Below are 22,764 nucleotides of genomic sequence, written 5' to 3'. Positions count from 1 at the left end.
AACAAGTTTTTCTTTTCAGTTTTTTTCAGTATTCAGATCTTTTTTTCCGATTGGAAACTCTCCTTCACTTGTTATTCTTGACATTTTTTGTCAGAATAAAAATCAAACGTTTAGTTTGGAAAAAGAACAAAATGAGGCGCCACTGGTAAGACAAAATTCGAAAAAAATTTTAATTTTTTTTCTTTTGCCGGTTTTTAAATTTCTCTTTGGGTTTTCCTGCTCTTCTCTTTTTTTTTGTCACTTTTTCTGTCAGCTGATGATGACAATTTTATTTCTTATTTTTTATCACCATTTAGATGATTAAGAGAAAAGTATAAAGGTTAGTGGAGAATGTGATGATTGTTTCATTTGGTTTCTTTTCTTCCTCACTCACGTTTACCTTTAACCCTTTTTCCAATTTTCACCTTTGAGTTTACCTTTTGTCTCTCTCTCTCCTTGACTTAACCTTTGTAAGTGTTGATTTTAATTTTCTTTTTCATTTTCCATTGTAATTTTGTTAACTGTTTCTAGTTAATTGTTTGCTGATTGTTTTGTTTAAATAATTTTCTTCAACAGAATCAACAACATCTCTGGTTTTTGGTGAGAACTGTTTTACTCTCAATCTTCATGTATAAACCTTCATTGTTTTGGTTTTCCCTCCTTTTTACTGGCTTTCTGATTGTATTACCTTTCTCATCTTCTTCTGAGGATAATGATGATGGTGATTTTAATTCCAATTCAGAGGAATCTACTCAAGTAGAGGAAACATTTAATTCTGGTAAAGAGTTTATCAAGTCAACCATTGCTGCTGTTATCAATGAGATTAAATTTTCAAAGTTAAAGAGTCAACATAAAAAGATTGACAGTATTGATTATGATGGTGGTGATAAAATTGATTCTGGATCGTCTTTTGCAATTACCGATTCTGAGAAGGAAAAAATTACCTGGCTCGCTTTTCATAAAGTATTTGGTTCAATTGTGGATTCTCTTGAAAAGTCAATACTTGGAGAAGCGATTGATATTCTTCCTCATCTTACCTTGAGCTCTCCTTGTCTATCAACACTTTATCAACTTCTAAGTGCAATGAAACAGCAAAAATCATGGGTATTCAAGAGTATGTTCACTAATGTTCATTTTATTGGTCTCTTTTCACTTTTACATCTATTTAATTCTGTCATTATGTCTGTGTCTATGTACTTGTATAGTGATGGATGCTACTGGTCGGCCATTTTCAGCTGGACTGATGGACGGAACCATAACTGACTTTGGATCCTTTGACCAGTGTATTGGACTTCACATTCCATTAGTTTTCAATTCTGTTGGTGGAGTAGATAAAATGAATTCAGCTTATAAACCAAATGAGATGAAACAAATTCGTGGGCAATATTGTATGGTTCAATATAACGTCTTTCTACCTCCCAGGCCCAAACATTTAAATCTACAGACACGAATTTTCAATTTCACAAACACACCAATCGAGGGAACGGTAAGTTGTAACAATCGAAAGTATTATTATTATAACATTGAATATTTATTTTTCTCTTTTGTCCATTACAGTTTCTCGAAGATATTTCAAACCTTATTCATGTTTGTTACGAGCGTGTTGGTCGAGTTGGTATTTGTATGCCCTCTTCGTGCTCAAAAGATGATCTTGAACAGATTATCGATTATTGTAAGAGTTTTCGATTTCGATTTTATTGAATAATTCTCGCTAATTTTAAGTCTTTATCTTCCCTTTTTGTAGCTTTGAAAGATGTACACATGCATGCGAATGTTTCTCATTGTGAGGTTGAGAGAAATTTTCAATTCGATGGACTTCAGATAATCATTTTAACGGTTTTTGGATGTCTTTCTTTCTTTACTTTACTTGGAACCATGTTTGATATTATTAGCTCAAGAACTATTGAACTATCCGATTCAGTAGAAAAAGTTAAAATTCGATCATTTTCAGCTGTACGCTCTGATCAATTATTCTATTCATTTCTGATTTCCTTTTCGATCCCTCGAAATTTATCAATGCTACTTGACACTCGAACCAGAAAGGGTTCTCTTGATGCCATCAATGGAATACGAGTTATCTCCATGTCTTGGATTGTCTATACTCACACTTACCTGATACCAATTAAGGAAACTTTCGCTTTTGCTCGTAGTTACATTTTCGCTGTTGAAAGTTTTCTATTTCAATTTATTCTCAATGGTTGGGTTCTAGTTGATACCTTTTTCTGTATCGGTGCTTTACTCGCAATCTACACTACCCTTGGATCATTACACCGATCAGGTCGTATCAATGTTCTCGAAATGATTCTGAACCGTTTTATCCGTTTCTCTCCTTCCGTTTGGTTTACTTTGGCTCTTCTATTTTTAATACCTGCCATCGGCTCTGGTCCATTATGGTCCGAATATTTTGATTATCAACTTGATAAGTGTAACAATTACTGGTGGGGTACAGTTTTCTTCATCAACAATTGGTTTCCTGAGGCTAAAATCTGTATGCTTCATACTTGGTATATTGCTGCTGATATGCAATTGTATCTTGTTTGCATTTTATCATTAATTGTATTCTACAAGTAAGTTGACCAATCAATAGCAACATTTAACATATTTTGATCAATTTCAATTTCTGCTTTCTTAATCTTTATTCATAGGTATGGATCCAAAGCCTTATGGTTACCCTATGGATTGATTTTCATCTCCATGATTACCGTTTTTTCATTCACTTATTTCCAATCAGCTGCTCCAACTGTTATTTACAATTCACCGTCCGAAGTGATTACCGATGGCGCTGCCCTTTCAATTTATACTCCAACCTACATTCATCTTGGTCCATATTGTGTAGGTCTTATTGCTGGATTTCTTATTTATTATAAGAGGAATATGGTCATTCCATTTTCCATTTGCTTGACCTGTTGGATACTCTCAATCTCTGGTCTTGTTACCATTTTATTTTATACTTACACTTGGAATATCGGAAATGAGTGGACACCGCTATCAGCCGGTTTCTATGCAACTTTCCATCGAACCTGTTGGTCAATTTGTATCGCCTGGATTATATTTGCTTGTGTCACTGATAATGGAGGTAAGAGCTCATAAAATGATGAGAATATTAAAATTTCAAAGTTTCATGATGATTTATCCAATTTTTCAATCTTTTTCAATTACAGGTATGATCAATACTTTTCTTTCCTGGAAAGGATTTGTCCCACTGGCAAAATTAAGTTTCATGATTTATTTGTTACACTTTCCAATTCTATGGTGGAGATATGCATATCTCCGTGAAAGACTTGCTTTTGGTCATTATACTATGGTAATTAGTATTTTATTATTCAATTGATTGAATATAAATTGATTTTTTCTTTTTCTTTCTTTATTAACAGTTATGTGAATTCATTGTCAATTTTACGTTAAGCTCATTTGCAGCTCTTTTGGCTCATCTGGTTGTTGAAGCTCCAGCATCTCATCTGTATAAATTGTTCATTCAAAAGCATCTCGAATGGTCAAGGATGAAAATAACACGAAAAGAGAGTAAACAAGCTCCAAATCCCGATACTCTTATTGCTTTCAAATCCTAGTCTGGAAACGGAAATTTCTCCAAATGATAACTACAAACACACAAATCAATTATCTTTATTCAAATCACTCTATTTTTTTATATACTTTTTTAACCACAAATTCTTTGACCATTTACCTGTCATGTACAATTCAAATTGTTGTAAAATACTTTGCATTTAATTGTTTTTAGAAATTTATTATTGTTCCTTAACCTTTTATAGTCAAAAGTTGATCTTTTGTTAATTTGTTTTGTTTTCATATTCATTTTAAATCAACTACTCTCATTCCAAGTGGAAACCAAAAAATTTCATCACAATTAAAACACTCAGACTCTGAACGAACCAGATCTCCAATAATGTTAATAGATGGCAGCTTATGATCCAATTCAAAAGATAATTGCATGATCGTCACCTCCACAAGCCTGATTACTGGTTAATCGAAATCTCTTCGTGACAATTGTTTCATAAATAATTGAATGTGAGGTGATATTGTTCATTTTGTTTCTCAATATGAAAAGAGGTAAAGTTTTTATTTTATTTTACTTTTTTCTCTGTTAATATTTTTTTTTATTTATTAATATTCAAATTGATTCGCTAAGGATAAAAGTTTGAGTGATTTTTCATGTAACGATTGAGCGTACCCATGTAAACCCTTCTCAGCGTAAATTGTTGCCAACGATGAATAAGGTTCAGGAAAATTGGAATCCAATTCAATGCTTCGTTGAAGTAAATTAATCGCCTGACTGGTTAAACCTTTTTTACTGTTACATGGTATTAATATATTAATAGTGTGTGTTGGATAATGTAAAGGTAACGCCGAGGAAGACAAGAGAAGAAAAAAAAATGAGAAAGAAAAAAATTCGAATCAAAAAATTTGATAAATTAACATAATATGGAAATTAATTATTTCCGGTTAATGATTGTTGATGATTTATGATCCAGAGTTTCATGATAACTTTCATGTTAATTTGAATTCTCTCAGTTTCTGATTACAATTGAACTCTATCAACTCGATGTAAAGATATTCTCTCTCTCAATCTTGACCCAGTTTCCAGTTATAAGATTGAATTATATGATAATTAAATCAATTGATTATCACGCATCATCATCTTAATTGTCTATTAACAGTAATTGAATCAGTAATTATCTCCTGAGCCTTTTGTTATTGATTATTAATTAGCTTATCCATTGAGTTATTATTTTCATCATTGGTCTTATTTATTTCTGATCTATTTTCCTGTTAATCTGTATAAATGTATTTCTATTTTTATTGTTGATAAAATAGGATGAGGGATAATGATGAGGATGAGAAATACTCGTGAGCAGAAAAAATATAAAATCTATTATCTTATCTTTCTTATTAATATCATTTAATTTAGCAATTGTTATGATTTACACCCGTTGATTGTTTAATCTGATTTACACTCAAACTTATCCTCAAGATAAATCTGATTTACTGTTAATACACTTGGATGATGATGATGATGATGATGATAAACTGTATCAATGATGATTATCATTTGTATCTTATATATTATGTGATGATAATGTTGATGAGATATGATGATGATAGTAATTGATGTTGATATTATTATTTTTTGCTTCTTTTATTGGATAAATATTGTATATCATTAATAGTCTATTCTTATTATTGAATTTTCTGCTTTCGCATCAGCTGATTAACTGATGATTATTTATTAACATTTCTAATGAAACCTTGAGATTGATTGTTTCTAATATCATGATGATTATTATTATTCTGATGACCACAAGTTTCATTCTTACCTGTATATACATGCGAGATTAAAATGAGCTTTTGGATGGTATGGATTAATTTTAAGAGCTTGGATTAAGTGATATTCAGCTTCTTCCGGATCAGGTAACAGGGTAGCTAAATTGTTCCAAGAGCTCTCATGGGTTGGCCATAGTCTATTTCCAATTGATAAAATTACAATAAGAAATTGGAGTGAAATTAAATTTTCGAAATGTTCATTTGTTGAATTCAGTTGTTATTCAATTTCCATGATGAAACTCACCTTAATGCTTCACGATAATGATAAACTGCAGCCTCGTTGTTTCCTATGTCTTTCTGTAAGTTTGCATAATTGTAATGCATTTTTGCATTCTCAGGGGCAGCCAATAGTCCAGCTCTGTGTAATGGTCAAGGGTCATGAATATTAGAGGTCAAAAGGGTCAAATCTGAAATGTATTCTTACGTGAAAAGTGAGGCTCGATTTTGCCATAGACAATTTTGAGAAATTGTTTTCACCATGAAAGCAATTAGGACACTATGGAAAGCAATTGTAAGCCACTTTGATAGATTAACCTGATTAAATCTTGATCTAGTTTGAATCTGTTGTTTAATCAGATCATATCCCGCTATGATTAGCAAGCTAAATCCGACACTAGATCCATGGTGTGGTTGATTGAATTGGAAGAATTGAAAGAGAAAAAAATTTGATTAGTTTCTTACTTAGTAAATGAAGAATGTGAATAATTGTTAACCATTTTCAATGAATTTTCAGTTAATCAGTTACACGATTAAATCTCAATCTGTATGATTGATGTCTCACTACAGTTTCCAAGTTAATCATATTATCATGAGAATAATCAATTGATTACTTCAATTTGTATCATGTTTAATCACTGAATAAATTATCAGCTGATTAGAGAAACCGTTTGTTATCATTAGCAAACAATTAACTAGCAATTAATTATTGAAACATTGTTACAGCAAAAGTCAATCATTTGAAAGCAAATCAAACTGGTTGACAATAATAATGATGATCATCATGAGCATCAATTAGTAATTGTTTGATTTAATCAAAAACACAATTACAATTACAATTAAAACTTTTACATTGGTTATTTTTTTTTTATCTCCCTACTAATCTGGATTTACATACAATAATTAAAGTCAATTTAAAGTAATTACAATAATGATAATTTTACTATCTTCGTGGTTATAAGTTAATTGCTAATCGTAATCTGAAATTAGTGATCAAATTGGTGATTACTGGTTTATATTGTTAACTATCAGTTAATTCAGTAAATTTCATGATGACTGTCATGATGGAGATGATGATGATAATGGTAATGATATTATTCAATGGTAAATGTAAATTACTTTAATCATGCAAGGAGAAAATAATTTACACACAAATACATCGAGGTTCCAGTTGGATTTTCACCTTAATTGCAGTTAATTTGAATGTCAAGGGATTGATTTGAGAACGATTCATAAGCTATTAATATTTTAGAATAGTTGACAAGATAAAATTCGCAAAAAAATCGAGCAGATTCAGAAAGGTTCAGAATGTAAGGGAAAAAATCTAAATTCAGATAACGGAGATTCATTCATGTTACATTGTTTAATCTTCCACTTGAATTGGTTCCGTTATTTTCACCATCTAACCGGTGAAAGTTAATTAACTCACTCGAGTCCAGCATCGAGTTTATTTAAAAACTATTAACTATTTTTCGAGTGACCATTGACTCTTTAAACATAAAACTTTTTAATGTCTGTTGAAAATCAACTGACCATAAGAGGGAAAGGTCACTTTGATTCACCCTGACATTTTATTTTCCATGTTAAACTGTAATTCATTATTTTTTCTCAAATTTTGAATTTCGAATTTGCCATTTTTTTCTCACTTTACTCAGTCTCTCTTTCTCTCTCTCTCTCTCTCTCTCTCTCTCTCTCTTTTACGCTTTTTCTCTCTTTCTCTCTCATCCTGCATTTTAAACTGATGTTCATCTACCTTCATGAAGTAAGTTAATCATATTGCATGTTGCACATCTCTTATCATGCATGAGTCAAATGGTTATCATCAAATTACATGATGATGATGGGGGAATATTTTTCATGAGAAAACCTCCTCCCACCTCTTGATAAACTGTATCTCCCACCCTCTAAACGATAATATGTAATTTTCAATAATATTACCGATATTCTTGAAAAAATCTTGTTGCGTGTTAAATAATGCTCGATATGCTTCAAGTGGGAGTGAAATAATAATTGGTTATCATCATGATAAGTGAAAAGTATTGGAAACAAATATAGACAATTTTTTTGTATCGAACGGCTCTCTCTCTCTCTCTCTAGTCATTCATGTTACCATGAAACTATTGACCACTCTTAAAGTGATGATCAGCATGAAGATGATGATGTATCTTCATGATAACTTGTGAAACTATTAATACATTACAAGTTTTTTAACAAGCAAACTGGTGAGGTTGATAATGATTTGGGTTGTTGTTAAAATTTTCACTTTAAATTGTTGCGAACTGATTTATTTTGTTTTTTCTCTTACCTTGGTAAATATAATATACGTTCAGCGACAACAAAACCAACGGTCACCAAAAGGTTCGAGGCGGGAAGATAAGGTAATATCATGAAGCATAAGCCCATGAAAATAACTTCATGATGATCAGATCTATTGGTTTGTATTAATTGATTGCTATTTACATTGGTCAGTGAAGGTGGTGATGGTGTTGGTGGTGGACTCGGTGTTGGGCTTGATGTAAACTCCATCACCATGCAATTACATGTGGTTGATGAGGATGAATTTTTCATATATGATTTTCTAGTATTTTGTGAAAATGTTTTATCAAAAATAAGAATTGATTTTACTTCCGGGTTAACCTTTGGTCTAAACCAAGAACAAGATTGGGTTAGAATAAATTTTCCGCTTATAATAATGATTCCAATGGTGGAGATGAAAGTGACCAGTGTCTCCAAGTTTCGCCCGTCAATTAGATCGTTGACCAAAGGTATACTTCCCAATTGCCAATCATAAGATAAACGTGATGGACACAAAAGTAGACGAAAGTTGAAAGCACAAAGGTAAGAATAAGTCAAGAATCTATTTGTGGTTGGATTGAAGAGAGAAAAAAATTTTCAAAACAAAATTCGAAAAGAAAAAAGTTAATTTTTTATCCAATTTGATCTCAATTAGTTTCCTAATTCTGTGATAAACTTGCCTTGTTAACATGGAATTTGAAAAAGAAGCGGGATTATCTTGCCGAGAAAAAATTGGTAGAGTTCCATGTAACATTGAGATTCGAAACCAAAGTAAGGCTAAAGTCTAAAGAAATTCGAAGAGAATGAAAAAGAAGAGAAAAAGATTAAAAAAGAATGAAAATAAAATAAAATTCGAAAATGATTAAACTTTGTTGATAATCTTTTTCTTATTATCAAAGTTTCCATGTTTATCTTTGGAATCATGGTGTTCATGAGTTAGCTAAGTTCCAGATTAGAAGAAAATTAAACAATATTTTCTTTCATTTTCTCTCTATTTATTTGAAAGGAAGGGAAAAAAAAGTTCATTCTCTCGAATTTGTGAAAATTATTCTTGACCAGAAGACTCGTAGGAGAAGGTTATGAGTTTGATTGATGATTCAATAATGACACCAAAAGCTCAATCAATATATTGTCATGCTGATGATAATATTGTTCAGATGAGATTGATATTTGGGTGACAATAAGCTAACAAACATACAGGGTTAACATGGTGACAGGGAATGCAAAAAAAAACTCCATCATCATGACAAAAGAAATGACTGAGTATGAAAAAAAGCTAATACATGTAATAATAATACGAAAAGTATATATATTAATCTGTATTCTAGAAGGAGCAAAAAAAGTTGCAATATCATAAATTTCGAGTGGATATTAAATGTAATAACATGAAATCTATTTACATGTGTTGATAATTTTTGTGGAGGGTGGGAAAAGATTGAGAGAGTGGATGGAAATTGTGACAAGGAAAATGTTTCAATGCTGAAATCATTATCTTCATCATGTTAGGAGGAGGAGGAGGCTGAGGATAAATGATGATGATGAGTTACCATTAGATTGAGTATGAAAAGGTATCAATTTTCAGGGAAAAAAAGTTTTCAAAATATTTACCATGATCGTAGGTATTAATATTGGTCCATATAACCAGGGATTGAAAGATGATGATGATGATGATGTGGAGGAGGTTGATGATGATGAGGATGATGTTGATGGTGTTGGAGATGATGATCGCGATGATGATGAGGAAGATGAATAATTTGATTTACTTTCAGTGTAATAAATTGATGAAGATAAATTTCCATCAGGTTGATTACAATAGGACAAGTTGATTCTGTTTTTTTCAAAGGAACAAAAAAAAGTGTGAAAAAAAGTTCAGCTTCTGAGCTACATGAGCTTTAATGTTTAGTCATCAACAAGAAAAAGAAAAGGGTCAAAGGTGAGAAAATTATTCATATGCAAAAATAAGTTGAGGTTATTGAAAATTCTGGACTTTGTTGTAGTTATTCAGTTGATCATGGTAATGACAAAGATCTTTGGTGTTTCCATTGTTTTTGGAAAAGCAAAATCATGTTAATTCAGAGAAACATGGGAAACATTTACATGGAATCCGAATAATATGAGACAAAGTCATGATGTTCGAAGTGTCAAGCTGTTTATCATACATATTTATCTCCTTCAGAATTCAAGACCAGCCTTTGAACTTTTTTTTGTTCGAAATGCTAACAAGATGCTCTCCAGAAGGAATATTTTCTACTTTCAAACTTCAGTCAACTTTTATTCTTATGTTTTATTTGAATCTTCGTACATCATAAAGTAAAAGTGCGATATTATCATGGGAATAGATTATAATTCTTGTCCTTAATCAGAACTCTTTTTCATTGATTTTTCATTAGAAAAACATTGATTGTCTTAAGATGATTAAAATTGTGAATCTGATTACAAGTTGATTATCTAATCAACACTTTGCTTGATTAAACTTTCAGATTGTTGATTGATAATGTGTTGGTTGAAAAATCATTTAATCAATGTAGATAGTCAACCAAGAGTTAATTGTAGCTTTGTAGATGAAAATTAATCACAATTAACTTAATTGCCTTTTGGTTTCATTAAAATGCTGTTGACTTTGGTACATTCTGATCATCAGGTGATAATACTTACTTTTATAAAAGGATAATGATGATAACACTTCTGATGATGAGGATGATAATCATTACGATGAAAGATAATGATGATCACTACGATTCTGATGATCAAGTTAATAGTTAATTCAGTGATCATAACGATTCATTTGAAATGTCATGATGAATAAAGATTTGGATTAATCTTTTGATTGTTTATCAAAACTTTACCCCGAACATTCAGTTGACTAAATTGTTGATATTGAAGATTTAGAATCGTTCTCTCTCTCTCTCTCTCTCTCTCTCTCTCTCTCTCGAAAAATAGAAGAGATAACGATCAAACTATTAATTTCGAACCTTTTACTTTTTCTCTTTCTTTTTTCTTTCTTTCATTGAAAATCTCTCTTTTTTTCATCATCTTGGAAAGAGAAGAGAGCGAATTAAATTAGTGTTCTTAATGCTTATATGTGCTTATGAGAATGTGATCAGAATGGAACATGGAACATCATCAGAATCAGAATCATCATCAAGAAATAAAGAGTGAAAGAGTAGGAGGAGAAACTCAGTAAATCCCATGGAAGAGAAAAGTAAATGGTTCCTGATGAAAATCATCATGATAATGCTTCAGTTCAGTTCCAGAACTTTATCTCCAAGAATAAAGTCTTAAAGTATCTCTTCAAGTTACAAATCTAATCCATGATGATTGAGAGAGAGAGACGATAAAGGTAACTCTCTCTCTATCAAAATATATTGATGATTAGAAAAAGAGATGATGATGATGATAATGATGAAGAAAGATGAAAAGTAACCACCTTCATTGGAAATGCATGGTGGGTTGGAAAGATTAACTGATTTGTTTTCGGTTGGAAAAAAATTTTCCCTCCATTGGTTTAATTTCATCTTGAGTTTCAAGTTATCACTTGATGGAAGACACTGAACTTTCTGAATCCTTTTAGTTTATCATCATCATCATCATCATGGTGGTGATTATATTGATGATGATTAGCCCTGAAAATCAAGATAAGTTTCTTGAATTAAATTGTTAGGTAACTAAATTACCTTCTCCTCGATTATTTGATTTGTTGATCCAATCCTTTTTACTTTGAACCACATTAAGATGTTTACCAATTAATTAAATGTAAATATCGAGCAATTATCATTAATTATCATACATCTAAATTAATTGATGATAATGATAATCATTGAATCCAATATTTAATGGATCAGATTACTTGTCACTGCAAGAGTTTAGATTGTGATGATTAAATGGAATCAGATTGTACACTTTCATTGTGTCTGGTTAATTGTGATGATATAAAATCATGTTAGATAAAATCAATGAATAATTTAGTTGATTGTTTGAAAGATTTACTTTGAAAAGAGATTCAAATTAAGGAAATTGCAAAAAGAAGCGACTAATTAAAGGTCACTTTCAATTTCCAATCAATGAATTAACATCAACCCATCATCATCCTACTTTCACTTGATCCTGATGACTTTTCATCATCATCACCATGTTTATTTAGATTTATCTTCTTACATGAAACAGTTTAATTGCAATAAATTAACCTTTAACCCTCTTAAATAGTTAATTGGATTAACTCATTGAAGACTTTTTTCAATTAAATGGTAACAATTTAGACTCTAAGTTGGCTTATATACAGGGCATTTCACCAAGTTTCCAACAATTTTTTCTTGAATAACTTTTTTGTTTTTGAGTGTTTAGACACCAGCCTCGAGTTATGGTAGTTTAGGCCATACTCCATTGTCATATTAAAATATCAAGGTCTTTCCGGTCATTTTGTTAGGATACAGTTTCAAGGTCATTTGATGATCACAATTGATTTAAATTAAAAAAGGTTAGGAAGGATAGGAAGGTTTAGGTTAGATGCCAATTGATTGGGATATGTTCCTGACGGTTGTAAGCAAGTAGTAAATAAACATTTATATTGCATATTCATGGAGTAAAAAGACAACCTGACTCTTGTTGAGTATTCATTTTGCGACTCTGCAAGATTTTGTAAACTGAGTTGGCAATTGAAAATGAGTAATAGGAAGGTTTAGGTTAGGTCGGTTTAGGTTTAAGGGACATTGAGAGTTTGAAAGTCGAGAAATCTTTATGATTTAGGTTCATATTGGTTTTTTAAATTTGAATCGACTGTGATCATCAAATGACCTTGAAACTGTATCCTAACAAAATGACCGGAATGACCTTGATATTTAATATGACAATGGAGTATGGCCTAAACTACCATAACTCGAGTCTGAACACTCAAAAACAAAAAAGTTTAATAAGAAAAACTTGTAGGAAGCTTGGTGAAATGCCCTGTATTATTATAATAAACCAGCTGAAAGCTTAATCAACAAAATCGAGACAGAGGGATAAAAAAAGTTTTGAATGTACTGAGAAACAATAAGAAGAGGAAAAAGGTTCCCATACCATGGAAACAATGAACAGAACTGAATCTCAATTAACTCACAATGAAAAGTTTCATAAAACATGATCATCATGATGATGGAGAAAATAAAGGGATAATGAATTAGAATGATGATAAAATATTCAAGAGGAGTAAATAAATTTCCTCCTTCATTGGGAGTAGGTTTTGAAAGGACCTTTTGTTTTTTTCAGTCTCTCAAAATTTTCAAAAGGATTCACTGATTGAATCATTGAACCATCATCATGATCCATGGGAAAATTGAGGAAAAACTTTTGAAACAATGTTTGCATTCACTTATTTATATACACCAAACATTGTCTATGGTTCCAAATGAATAAATAATCATTTATATATTTGATCAGCAAGAAAATAGTATTTCCTTGTATATCTTTTTCATAGATCACCTGAATCATTACTGAAGGTGAGGTGATTGTTGATCGTGATGGTCTTGAAAATAAAGTGAAAGAAAAAGTTTAAAATAGAACAGAAATAAAAATTTTCCTCATGTTATCCCCTGAACTTTAATGTAACAAATGCATCTCCAAGCCAGCAACAAGCAGCCATATGAACAAAATTGACACAAATCTAGACAAATATTCATATGAATTGAGAGTTATCATGAATACATTCATATCCTGAAGGTGTGTATTAGAGTGGTAGAGGGTATTACATTTTCTGAAGAGTATGCATTAGTAAAAACAATCTGTAATGGTTAATCTATGGATAGGAAAATATTATCATTCCTGAGGATTTTCAGAATTCAAATTCTCTCTCCATTTACCCTCCCAGTGAATATAAATATCACTTATCCACCATAAAGATTGTGAATAATGTTTGCCCAATACAAATGAACGGATCCATTTTTCTGCAAAGTTATACAATATATTTGCAAATAAACTGTCCTAATACATTCAGATTAATGCAAATTTCACCATGAAAATCCCTAAGTAAGTTTTTTTTATTCATCCAAAGTATTATCAAGACAAAAAAAAGGTAAAATATTGTCACCATTGTGAAAACTAATCTCAATTGCAAAGGTAAGGGATATTTTTGCAAATTCAATTGCAAGGTGAGGTTTTTTTTATCACCGTTAATGCAATTTACACACTGAGGTTTCATTTTTTTCTGCATCATCATCATAATCATCATTTACTTGATTATCATCAATTTACCGCAATTTAATTTGCAGTTTTTTTTGTTCATGGGAAAAAATAAACAAAAACTGATTTCAACTCAGTTCAGTCTTTATATTCAGTTGAATGAATTTTTTTTCCTCATGATTATTTTTTTTTTACTTCGACACCCTGACAAATATTCAACTCAACTGAACTTTTTCATCATTATTGTCTTGTAATTTTTTCTACCTTGGTGTAAATATTAATGCTTGTTTATTATTATTATGTTGCTTTTTTCATCATAAATCATAATCTCATTATCTCATATTAAGTCACCATAGCATTTATATTAACTCAATCAAAATGAATTCCTGGGAAAGTTACAGCTGATTAACTTATAATCTGCTTCAAGATTGATTGAAATATTTCAATTGTACCTTTTACTTTTGTTTAGACTGGACAATCACTGAGACTATTAGAATGACCATTGAACAGATTAATTTGACCAATTGGATGATTGAAATGGATTAATTTTCCATTTTTAATTATCTTTCAAACTTTCTAATTTAGATTAAAGTTTACGAGTAATATTTTCCTACCATTTTCAGCAAACTGAACAAAAGTTCATAAGGAAATGAATTACCTATTGTTACACTTCCTGAATGAATTTAAATGAATATGAACAATGAGAGTTTTGTACATAATGATGATGAACAGGAAGAAAATCAATCAAGCCTTATTAATATGCTTTTGATGGCTATTGAATTTCCAATTTCTGATTCAATTTAAATTTCAATCTACTAAGATAATCAAGTTAACAATAAGTTGGATTAACAAGTGGAAATTATTTTCCCTTCAGCTTGACCAAGTTAATCCATGGTGATTAATCAATTCTAATCCCTTTTCGTAAAGATTAATCATAGACATAGAGAGATACAGAAAGTGAAAGTGATTTTACAAAACAAAAGAAGGAGAGAAAAAAAAGTTTCCAATTCTCAATATATATTCTGTATTCTATCATGATCAATTCAGCCTCCCTGACATTTATTACAACTCCTTTGACATAATAATTATCATCATGCGAATTAATATTTGAAATTAGTTTATATTCCCCCTCAATTCAGTATTTACATAGTAAATAATTATGATTAAAATGAGAGTAAAATATGATTCGACTTCCCCTTCATCATTATGAATACCTTGGTGTATATATTATATTTTTTTCAACTGAACTTTATTAGTTTCAGCTCTTTCTCAGGATTCGTGATAAATACAAAGTATCATGTTGATACAAGATTTATTAATACTTATGGATATTAATTTCTAATTTTTCTTTATGCTTTCTCAATACATTTCAGCTCACCTCATTTTCATTCATTTTTCAATTTCCATGTAAACAGAAAAATTTGTTAATCAGTTATAGTGGAAGTGAATGAGAAAACAATATGAAAACGAATGTATCAAAATGATTTATTTACCGTTACCTAGTAAATTAATATTCGTGAACTTATTGGATGATAATTTCCAGTGAAAGTTATTGTGGAGTCACGATAATGAACTTTAAGTTGAATCGGTGGATCGGTTGAATATTTGATAACAATTTCGGTCAATGAATTTACATCAGCATCTGATTAACATTCTCATGTTTAGTATCATCAATATGATTGACTTTTTTTTTCAACTTCTATGATCAACAAATGATAATCAATTGCTTTCTCTTTGCTATTTTGATGTTCATGGTGATAAACTGAAATTGGCTGAAATTGTTGTTCTGAAAATTGATAGTCTTTTCTTTTTACAATATCATGAAATGATTCATGGTAATGATTTATGAATCCAATTTATCTAGTAAAAGTTGAGTTGTTATCAACATGGAAATGAATTATTGAAGTTGACCAGTTGAAAGACATTTTCTAATCTTGTGATGACAATAAATCGTTACGATGGATACTCACCCTTTCCGAGTTATGATCAGTGACCCTGATTGGGACAATTTGAAGATATAATAGAGAGTACAAATCGGTAGAATCATGATTCCAGTTTCTTTTGAAAGTAATGCCAAAGTGGATGATAAGCAAGACCAAAAGAGATAGACTATCATCCTTTGATTACTTTTATCTTCCAGCATAAACTTCACAGCTCTAAAGGATAAGGAAATAAGATCATTGGTTAGAACTAGTAAATTTTTGTTTCCATTGAGATTCTTGTCGAAATGATTAGACATTCATAAATAATCATAATGCACACGTAAAGTTTCAATTCCTATCAATTCCATGAACACTGAGGAAAAATGCTCTTTCCATAAACTAATGATTCTAACGTGATATTAGGTGTATAAGATTCGGAGTTTTCTTTGGCAAGTTTTTTTTTCTTCATTCGATATATATTACTTTTCGTAACAAGATCTAACCAATTATCAGAATTCAGTGATAATCATGGTGTAATTAGAGTCATGAGTTAACATGATACTGAATAAATCTGATATTCATTTAAAATGAGATCAGTATTATGCTAATAGCACGCAATCTTATCATAAAGTTATCATGATAGTTACAATTGGATGAGTTTCTCCCTGTTGAAGTTGTTTTTTTCTGCTTCAAAGTTATCAGCAACTCTGAAAGTTCAGCATATTATTGAGTAAAGTATCATGCAGAGTTGAAATGATGATGAGAGTAAGAGTGTTAGCTAAGGTAAAATTAATCCCTGGTGTGAGCGTGCTAATAATAATAAAAGGAATCTAATCAATTCTCAATTCTGTGGATTATCATGATCATCTTTCATGATTTGATTGTTTACAATTAACTGGGTTTACATGCATATATTTATCTTCAGTTGATTCAGTTATAATATTATTATCGTTATTATGATCAGCCAAAATTGTTTACATTACCTGGTGAAAATGATTAACGTTATCAATGAAAATATACAACACAGGATATCAGCTCTTCCAACGTTACTTGAAACCTGAATTTATATAACCATGAGAATGAACAAATATTAATAGATCAATACAAAAGGTAGGAAATCATGTTCATGGTTCTTTGGTTGAAATTATCTTTTCATTGGTGAAAAATCAACTTACAGCTTCAGTGTGAATCGGGTGAAGGGCAAAGTGAAGTGAAATTAAAAGTGACATTTGATTGGTACAATTTAGTATTGAATGTGAAATATACATGATCAGTGTTGTGGTCATCACGTGAAGAATTACATTGACCAGTCGAAAATGCCAAGAAATACTCGAAAGTCCATTTGCTTTTTTGAGCATCATGTTCAATCTGGACAAAAAGGACAAAGAAAATTATTTTAAAAAAAGTTTACCAACAAGAGTCATTAATCTGGAACTCTTTTTGAAAGGGTTTTTTTTCTGATATTGTTGAACTTTATTTCAGTTCTTCATGTTAAAAATTCACTTTGCATCTGAATATACAGGGTGCTGGTTTAATTAATTGAATAATTATGATTGATTGTGCAATGTTGATGTTGTTCATCATTATCATCATCATCTGTATGTTTATCATGTAAAATTTACTCAACTTATTCATTAATCTGAATAAAAATGAAAGTTGTGACCATATTAACCTCAGATTTACTGAGGGAAGTTTTCATGGTGGGTATTATTTCAATCTCATCTCTTATTGTATTAATAATAACATTTTCATATAAGTATGAGTAATATTATTAATCCTCCATTAATATGATTATGATGTTTGCAGTGAACTCATTGTTTAAGATGGTTACATTTTTCATCTTCCTCATCTCTCTCTCTCTTCCTCTCATGGTTACCACCATGAAAATGATTCTCAACTTCCTGAAAGAAGATGAAAATTCATTGTAAGCAGTTTTTGGTAATTTGACTTGGATGATTGTTTTTTTACTCGCTCTTCCTCAGGACAAGTTTCAATGAAAGTGTTGATGTTTTTAAAGCTTCAAAGAGGAGTTGGTATTGGGAGGTGGGAAGATAAAAAGCAGAAAGAGGAAGATAAAATGTTTTATCTTCTATCAAATTAAATGACCAGGAAAAGAGAGAGACTAAAGACTCTCAATCAGAAGTTTAAACAAGAGAAAATGAAGATAAAGATGATAATTATAATGATGATAATGGCAGTGGGTGTGGTGATGGTGATGGCGGTGGGGTTGATGGAGTGGTACGTTAATTGAGAAGTTGATTTGAATCCAGTTTGGTTATTTATTAAGCAATTAAGTCAAATGAGGTGGTAGGAGGAGGAGGTAAAAGAGGAAGTGGAGAGATGAAGATGTTTAATAGATTTACATCATGAAAAGGAAGAGAGAGAGAAAGAGAGAGAGAGAGAGATGGAGAGAGTGTCAGAGTGGGAAAAATTCCACTCACTGTTTCATCTCCACGTTCATCATCTCCAATTTCTCTTCATTCTTAGCCCTATTCCCTCGTGAGATTAGAGACACAAACAATGTGAGCAAAGGGAACACTGAATTATCCACTTCTCTAGCATCCTCATCTTTATGCTTCTTCATTTAACTATTCCCACCCTCTCACATGAACTTTTGAAACCATTTACTTAACTCCACTGATTGATGATCCATTTCAACATATTACGAAAGTCCAGTTGATCATTTTACTATCTTCATCTTCATCTACTCATTCACCTTTCCATTTTCACTCTCTCACTTTTTGCCTCAGTCTCCATCCAATGTAAATAAATGTGAATCTTGAAATTACTCCCATGAGAGTTAATTGCTTATATAAGTTAAATTATCATAATAACAATAATTTAACTTTTGTTTTCTCATCGACATTAAAATAAGATGATCAAATTTTACTTTCCATTGAATTTACATTAAGAAAATTGTAAAATTCAAATCACTTCTTATTATTTTCATGGTTCAATTCCCAGAAATAAATATAAATCACTCCCAGTAGATGATAATAAAAATGTTTGATATAATCTTAGAAATTGAATCAAAAGTAAATATAAACAATATGAGAAAAACAAAGAGACTCAGTGGTCAGTTTTTTAAGAGTAAAAAAAAAAGTTTCTCTGTATATTGAACAAAATACCCACCGGTGGGTTGAGATTATTTTCTCACAATTTTTGACCATAGTTTTTGATATTTGATTTAATTGATTTGATTTTCATTTACTCAATAAACAGTAAACATTAATCAGTAAGTAAATGTTGATCATATCAAAAAAAACATGAAGAGAGAGAGAGGATGAGTTAGATTATCCACCCTGAGGGTCTAAAGAGATAACTTATTGATAACCATGATTCTAGTTCTTGGTTCGGGAATTTTATTAAAATTTACTCAACTTTTCATACTCTCAATTCCAAGATTTAAGTTTTCTTTTATTCCTCAATCATTCACCTATTCAGCATATCAACTTCGATCTGTATTTTTTTTTATCTTCTATCGGATTGAGAAGCAATTTTCATGAGTTTATATCCAATATTAGAGTAAATATTTACTCTGGATACTTGAGATAACAATAAACAAGAAATAACAACAATTTTACCTGAGAAAAAAAATAACAATAACCAAATAATATTATTACATGGGGAAAGTGGAAAGGTTTTCATGGAGTGGGGATTGATGTTGTAGGGTAAAGGTAATGATAAAGATAATAATATGTATTAAGAGAGAGGGATAAAGGTTAAACAAGGAGACCAATTTAATCCTTCAAGTTAGTTGAAGCCTAAAGAGATAAATACAAATCCAATATCTTATGTTTATCTAATATCAACATGAGGATTGATAATGTAACCATGAGTATAATGAAATATTATATCAACTGAGAGCAAATTTTGTAGCGCTTGATATAATAGATAAGAGTGAAAATCTTTGAATGAGACACAATTTTTTCCGTTCTACTTTTCCTCTTCCGGGTTCATGTTACTAATAAAATGAAAATAAATAATAATAAAAGAATTGAGATTGATCATTAATTGATTATCAGCTTTTGTTTCATTCGTTGTATATAATAATATATTATGAGAACTGTTCACAAACGAGGTAAGACTTAAATCATCATCATGAAGATAATGATGATGATTGAGCTTGAGATGTGTTCAGTCTTGGACGAGGAGTGAGTCGTTTCAGCTCATGGGATTTCAATGGTGTCCACCATGAGCTTCATGGTGAGAAGTGGGAAAAGTTTCATAATTGTTTTTTATTGAAGATACTTTTTGTCTTCTTGGTTTACTTTTTGATCAATATTAATTTTGTATCGTCATTATCATCATCATCATCCACCCTGTAATGTCAACAACACCTTACAGTTACGTGTCCAGTTATCATTATCAGTTTTCATGATAACTTTCACAATTTATTTGTCTACAAAATTTATTTTTATTTCTAATGATGATGATGATGATGATGATAATGATGACGATACTGAATACTATCATCGTCATGAAAGACAAATAATCAAATTAATTGCTATTATTTTATAAACTTTTTTTCTCACTCATCTACACTCAATTATTTTCCTTGAACTTTTTTTTTCCTATTACAAATTAAGAAATTAAATTGAATCGAGTTAGTTCAAGTGGTAGTAATTAATTCATTCATGATGGTGATAATTATCGTCACCATCATCATGGTAATCAATGAGTAATTTTTGCAAATGAAATTTGAATGGTTAAGACATTAGCTAATTTCTATACACAATTATGTGTATGTGAAAGCAAGAAAAATAAATTGCTAGCAATTAACAAGGGAAACAATTTACAATTGGGAGTTAACACTGAGACACACACAAATGATAATCATTAAATATGAAATATTATTGAACGTTACTCATTGTAAGTTAATTGTCAGCCAGTGCAATTAAATTACGATATAGCAATTAACAGATACAATTAAAAATGGACATTTGTCAATAATTCATTCAGAATATAAAGAGAGTTAATTTAAATCAATTATAATTAGCTGATCATTTAATGGTAAACTTTTCGTTCACAATCAATTTCAAACAGTCTTCTTGATATATACATGAGATAATCAAATGAACTGATTTATATTGTTACCTGTTTTTATCACTAACATCATTATGATCATGATGAAAATCAAATTGTTCAATTGACTGTTACTGAGTAGTAATCATCATGATCGTTATTGTTATTATCATTTATGCTATCAGAGTTATCACAATTTTATCGTCTTCTTAGTTCGGTTAATTTCATGGTGTATATATTTTTATCTCTCCCCATTTGGATAACATGAAGATACAAATGATTTTGTATATTGGAATGGAAAAAGGTTTAATAATAAGAAGCGGTGGGAGAAAAAGATATAATGTCTTGTATATGAAATTCTGTTGATGTTACAATGGAAACCCGCCCGGTGGGAATAATTAAGAGCATCTTTTCCAATTCCAATATCAGATCTTTTGTCTCTCTTACACCTTTTACCTTTTCCCTTTATGGCAACTATCCCACCCTTCACTTACCCACTACCCCAACATAATCAATGTCCAGAATCATCTTACATCAGCCTCATTTCATGGATTAATGGTAAGAACCTAATTATAGTGATTAACTTGTTCACTTTGATAGTCTATTAAGAAGTTAGAACTTGCACTTAGAACTTAAGAACTTTCTTTTTTTTTCTCTTCTCATTATCTTTCTCATTTTCTTTTCTTTTTACATGATGATGATGATGAGACGATGAAGGTAGTGGAAAAACTATTACTTTAGAATATCACCTTGACAACGAATTTCCTGTAACCGAATTCACTTCAAATTCATCTTAAGTCTTTTCTTTACTGACAACTGAATGGTCTTTACATGGTATTCAACCTTGGAGGGGTAAAGTCCCTTTCTCCTCCTTCTCATCTCATCTGTACACTTTATCATCCTCATCTTTTACATTCATCATCATCATCACTTAGCTTTACTGGTCATTATTGAACTTGACCTCTCATCCAATGTTCAAGTATTAACTGTTATATAGTGTGACCAGTCAGTCTTATTATCACAGTCCATTTAGCTTTTTATATAACAATGTTACTATTTATATATTATAAATATATTGTTTTCATTATCAACATGATACATGGTTAAAATAATCAACTTATATCATGACTTTTTATTGAATTATTTTTCCTGAACAAGTAGACAAAGCTAGCGAGAGAGAGAGAGAGAGATGACCATCCATTAAAATCAATTAGGATGGTCAATTGTTTTTGATTTGATTGGTCAGTTTTGCTTTTGGTTCAACTCAATTTTCATGATAAATTCTGGCTCACTTGTTTATCGGTGTTGAACTTGAATAGTGTTGAATGTAATTGGGTTAAACTTTGTGGGTTATTGAGGCTACTGATAATATCTCAGGTAATAATATTTCATTTGATTGATTTTAAGAATTACAATAACAATAGTAAATGTTCAAGGTGAATATTGGTTGATTTGGTTATCTACTGATTCCCTGAATGAAACCGGAATAAAGATTTATACATTTATATATTTATATACAGAAGTACTTCCGGAATTAAAGGTGAAATATTATATTTATGTCGGAAATGATAATAGTATTTATTTATATATGAGTATGATAATGATGGACAGAAGATGATGACCATTCTCATAGCGGTCAACTAGTGATAATGATAAATATTAATGACCATTGATTCATTGACAATCAATAGGTAGTTGATTTCTGTTGCCCTTCAGAAGATGTAATTGATTTGCCTATGATTTATCTTGACTATCATTCAATAAGCTGGACAATTTAGATAATTAACTTTCATTGGTCAGTGTGAGTCTGTGTTTTTTTTGTTCCTAATATTTA

The 22,764-nt window shown here is 30.6% G+C and overlaps 2 protein-coding genes across 2 annotated transcripts in view; one reads left to right on the top strand and one right to left on the bottom strand.

The window, feature by feature from the left end:
- Positions 1 to 270: 270 nt before the first annotated feature.
- Positions 271 to 3,865, top strand: LOC128387355 (nose resistant to fluoxetine protein 6-like). The gene is made up of 8 exons (XM_053346537.1): positions 271 to 449; positions 556 to 1,093; positions 1,185 to 1,465; positions 1,537 to 1,651; positions 1,724 to 2,546; positions 2,625 to 3,055; positions 3,141 to 3,283; positions 3,354 to 3,865. The coding sequence occupies exons 2-8, from the start codon at positions 607 to 609 to the stop codon at positions 3,546 to 3,548; spliced, it is 2,475 nt and encodes an 824-aa protein (XP_053202512.1). The 5' UTR covers positions 271 to 449; positions 556 to 606; the 3' UTR covers positions 3,549 to 3,865.
- Positions 3,866 to 4,029: 164 nt separating this feature from the next.
- LOC128387354 (protein O-mannosyl-transferase TMTC1-like) overlaps positions 4,030 to 22,764 on the bottom strand; it is a 59,327-nt gene continuing 40,592 nt past the window's right edge. The window contains exons 3-12 of the mRNA XM_053346536.1: positions 17,081 to 17,273; positions 16,889 to 16,962; positions 15,954 to 16,139; positions 9,439 to 9,658; positions 8,511 to 8,614; positions 7,841 to 8,392; positions 5,744 to 5,932; positions 5,564 to 5,677; positions 5,313 to 5,456; positions 4,030 to 4,288 (exon numbers count right to left, since the gene is read on the bottom strand). Coding sequence (XP_053202511.1) covers positions 4,102 to 4,288; positions 5,313 to 5,456; positions 5,564 to 5,677; positions 5,744 to 5,932; positions 7,841 to 8,392; positions 8,511 to 8,614; positions 9,439 to 9,658; positions 15,954 to 16,139; positions 16,889 to 16,962; positions 17,081 to 17,273 — 1,963 coding nt within the window. The 3' untranslated portion in view covers positions 4,030 to 4,101. The remainder of the gene's footprint in view (positions 4,289 to 5,312; positions 5,457 to 5,563; positions 5,678 to 5,743; positions 5,933 to 7,840; positions 8,393 to 8,510; positions 8,615 to 9,438; positions 9,659 to 15,953; positions 16,140 to 16,888; positions 16,963 to 17,080; positions 17,274 to 22,764) is intronic.

This window comes from Panonychus citri, unplaced genomic scaffold (genome assembly GCF_014898815.1).
Source record: "Panonychus citri isolate SS breed McGregor unplaced genomic scaffold, ASM1489881v1 Contig00083, whole genome shotgun sequence".
In the NCBI taxonomy this organism is placed as follows: domain Eukaryota; kingdom Metazoa; phylum Arthropoda; class Arachnida; order Trombidiformes; family Tetranychidae; genus Panonychus; species Panonychus citri.
Note: the sequence above shows the minus strand (reverse complement) of the source record. Positions and strands in the feature narration are given on the sequence as shown.

What these genes read in the sequence shown, in the direction of transcription:
- LOC128387355 (XM_053346537.1), top strand. Translation starts at nt 607, where the DNA reads ATGTATAAACCTTCATTGTTTTGGTTTTCCCTCCTTTTTACTGGCTTT. An exon ending in ACACACCAATCGAGGGAACG is followed by an intron (nt 1,466 to 1,536) that starts GTAAGTTGTAAC and finishes TGTCCATTACAG; the next exon opens with TTTCTCGAAGATATTTCAAA. An exon ending in TCATTAATTGTATTCTACAA is followed by an intron (nt 2,547 to 2,624) that starts GTAAGTTGACCA and finishes CTTTATTCATAG; the next exon opens with GTATGGATCCAAAGCCTTAT.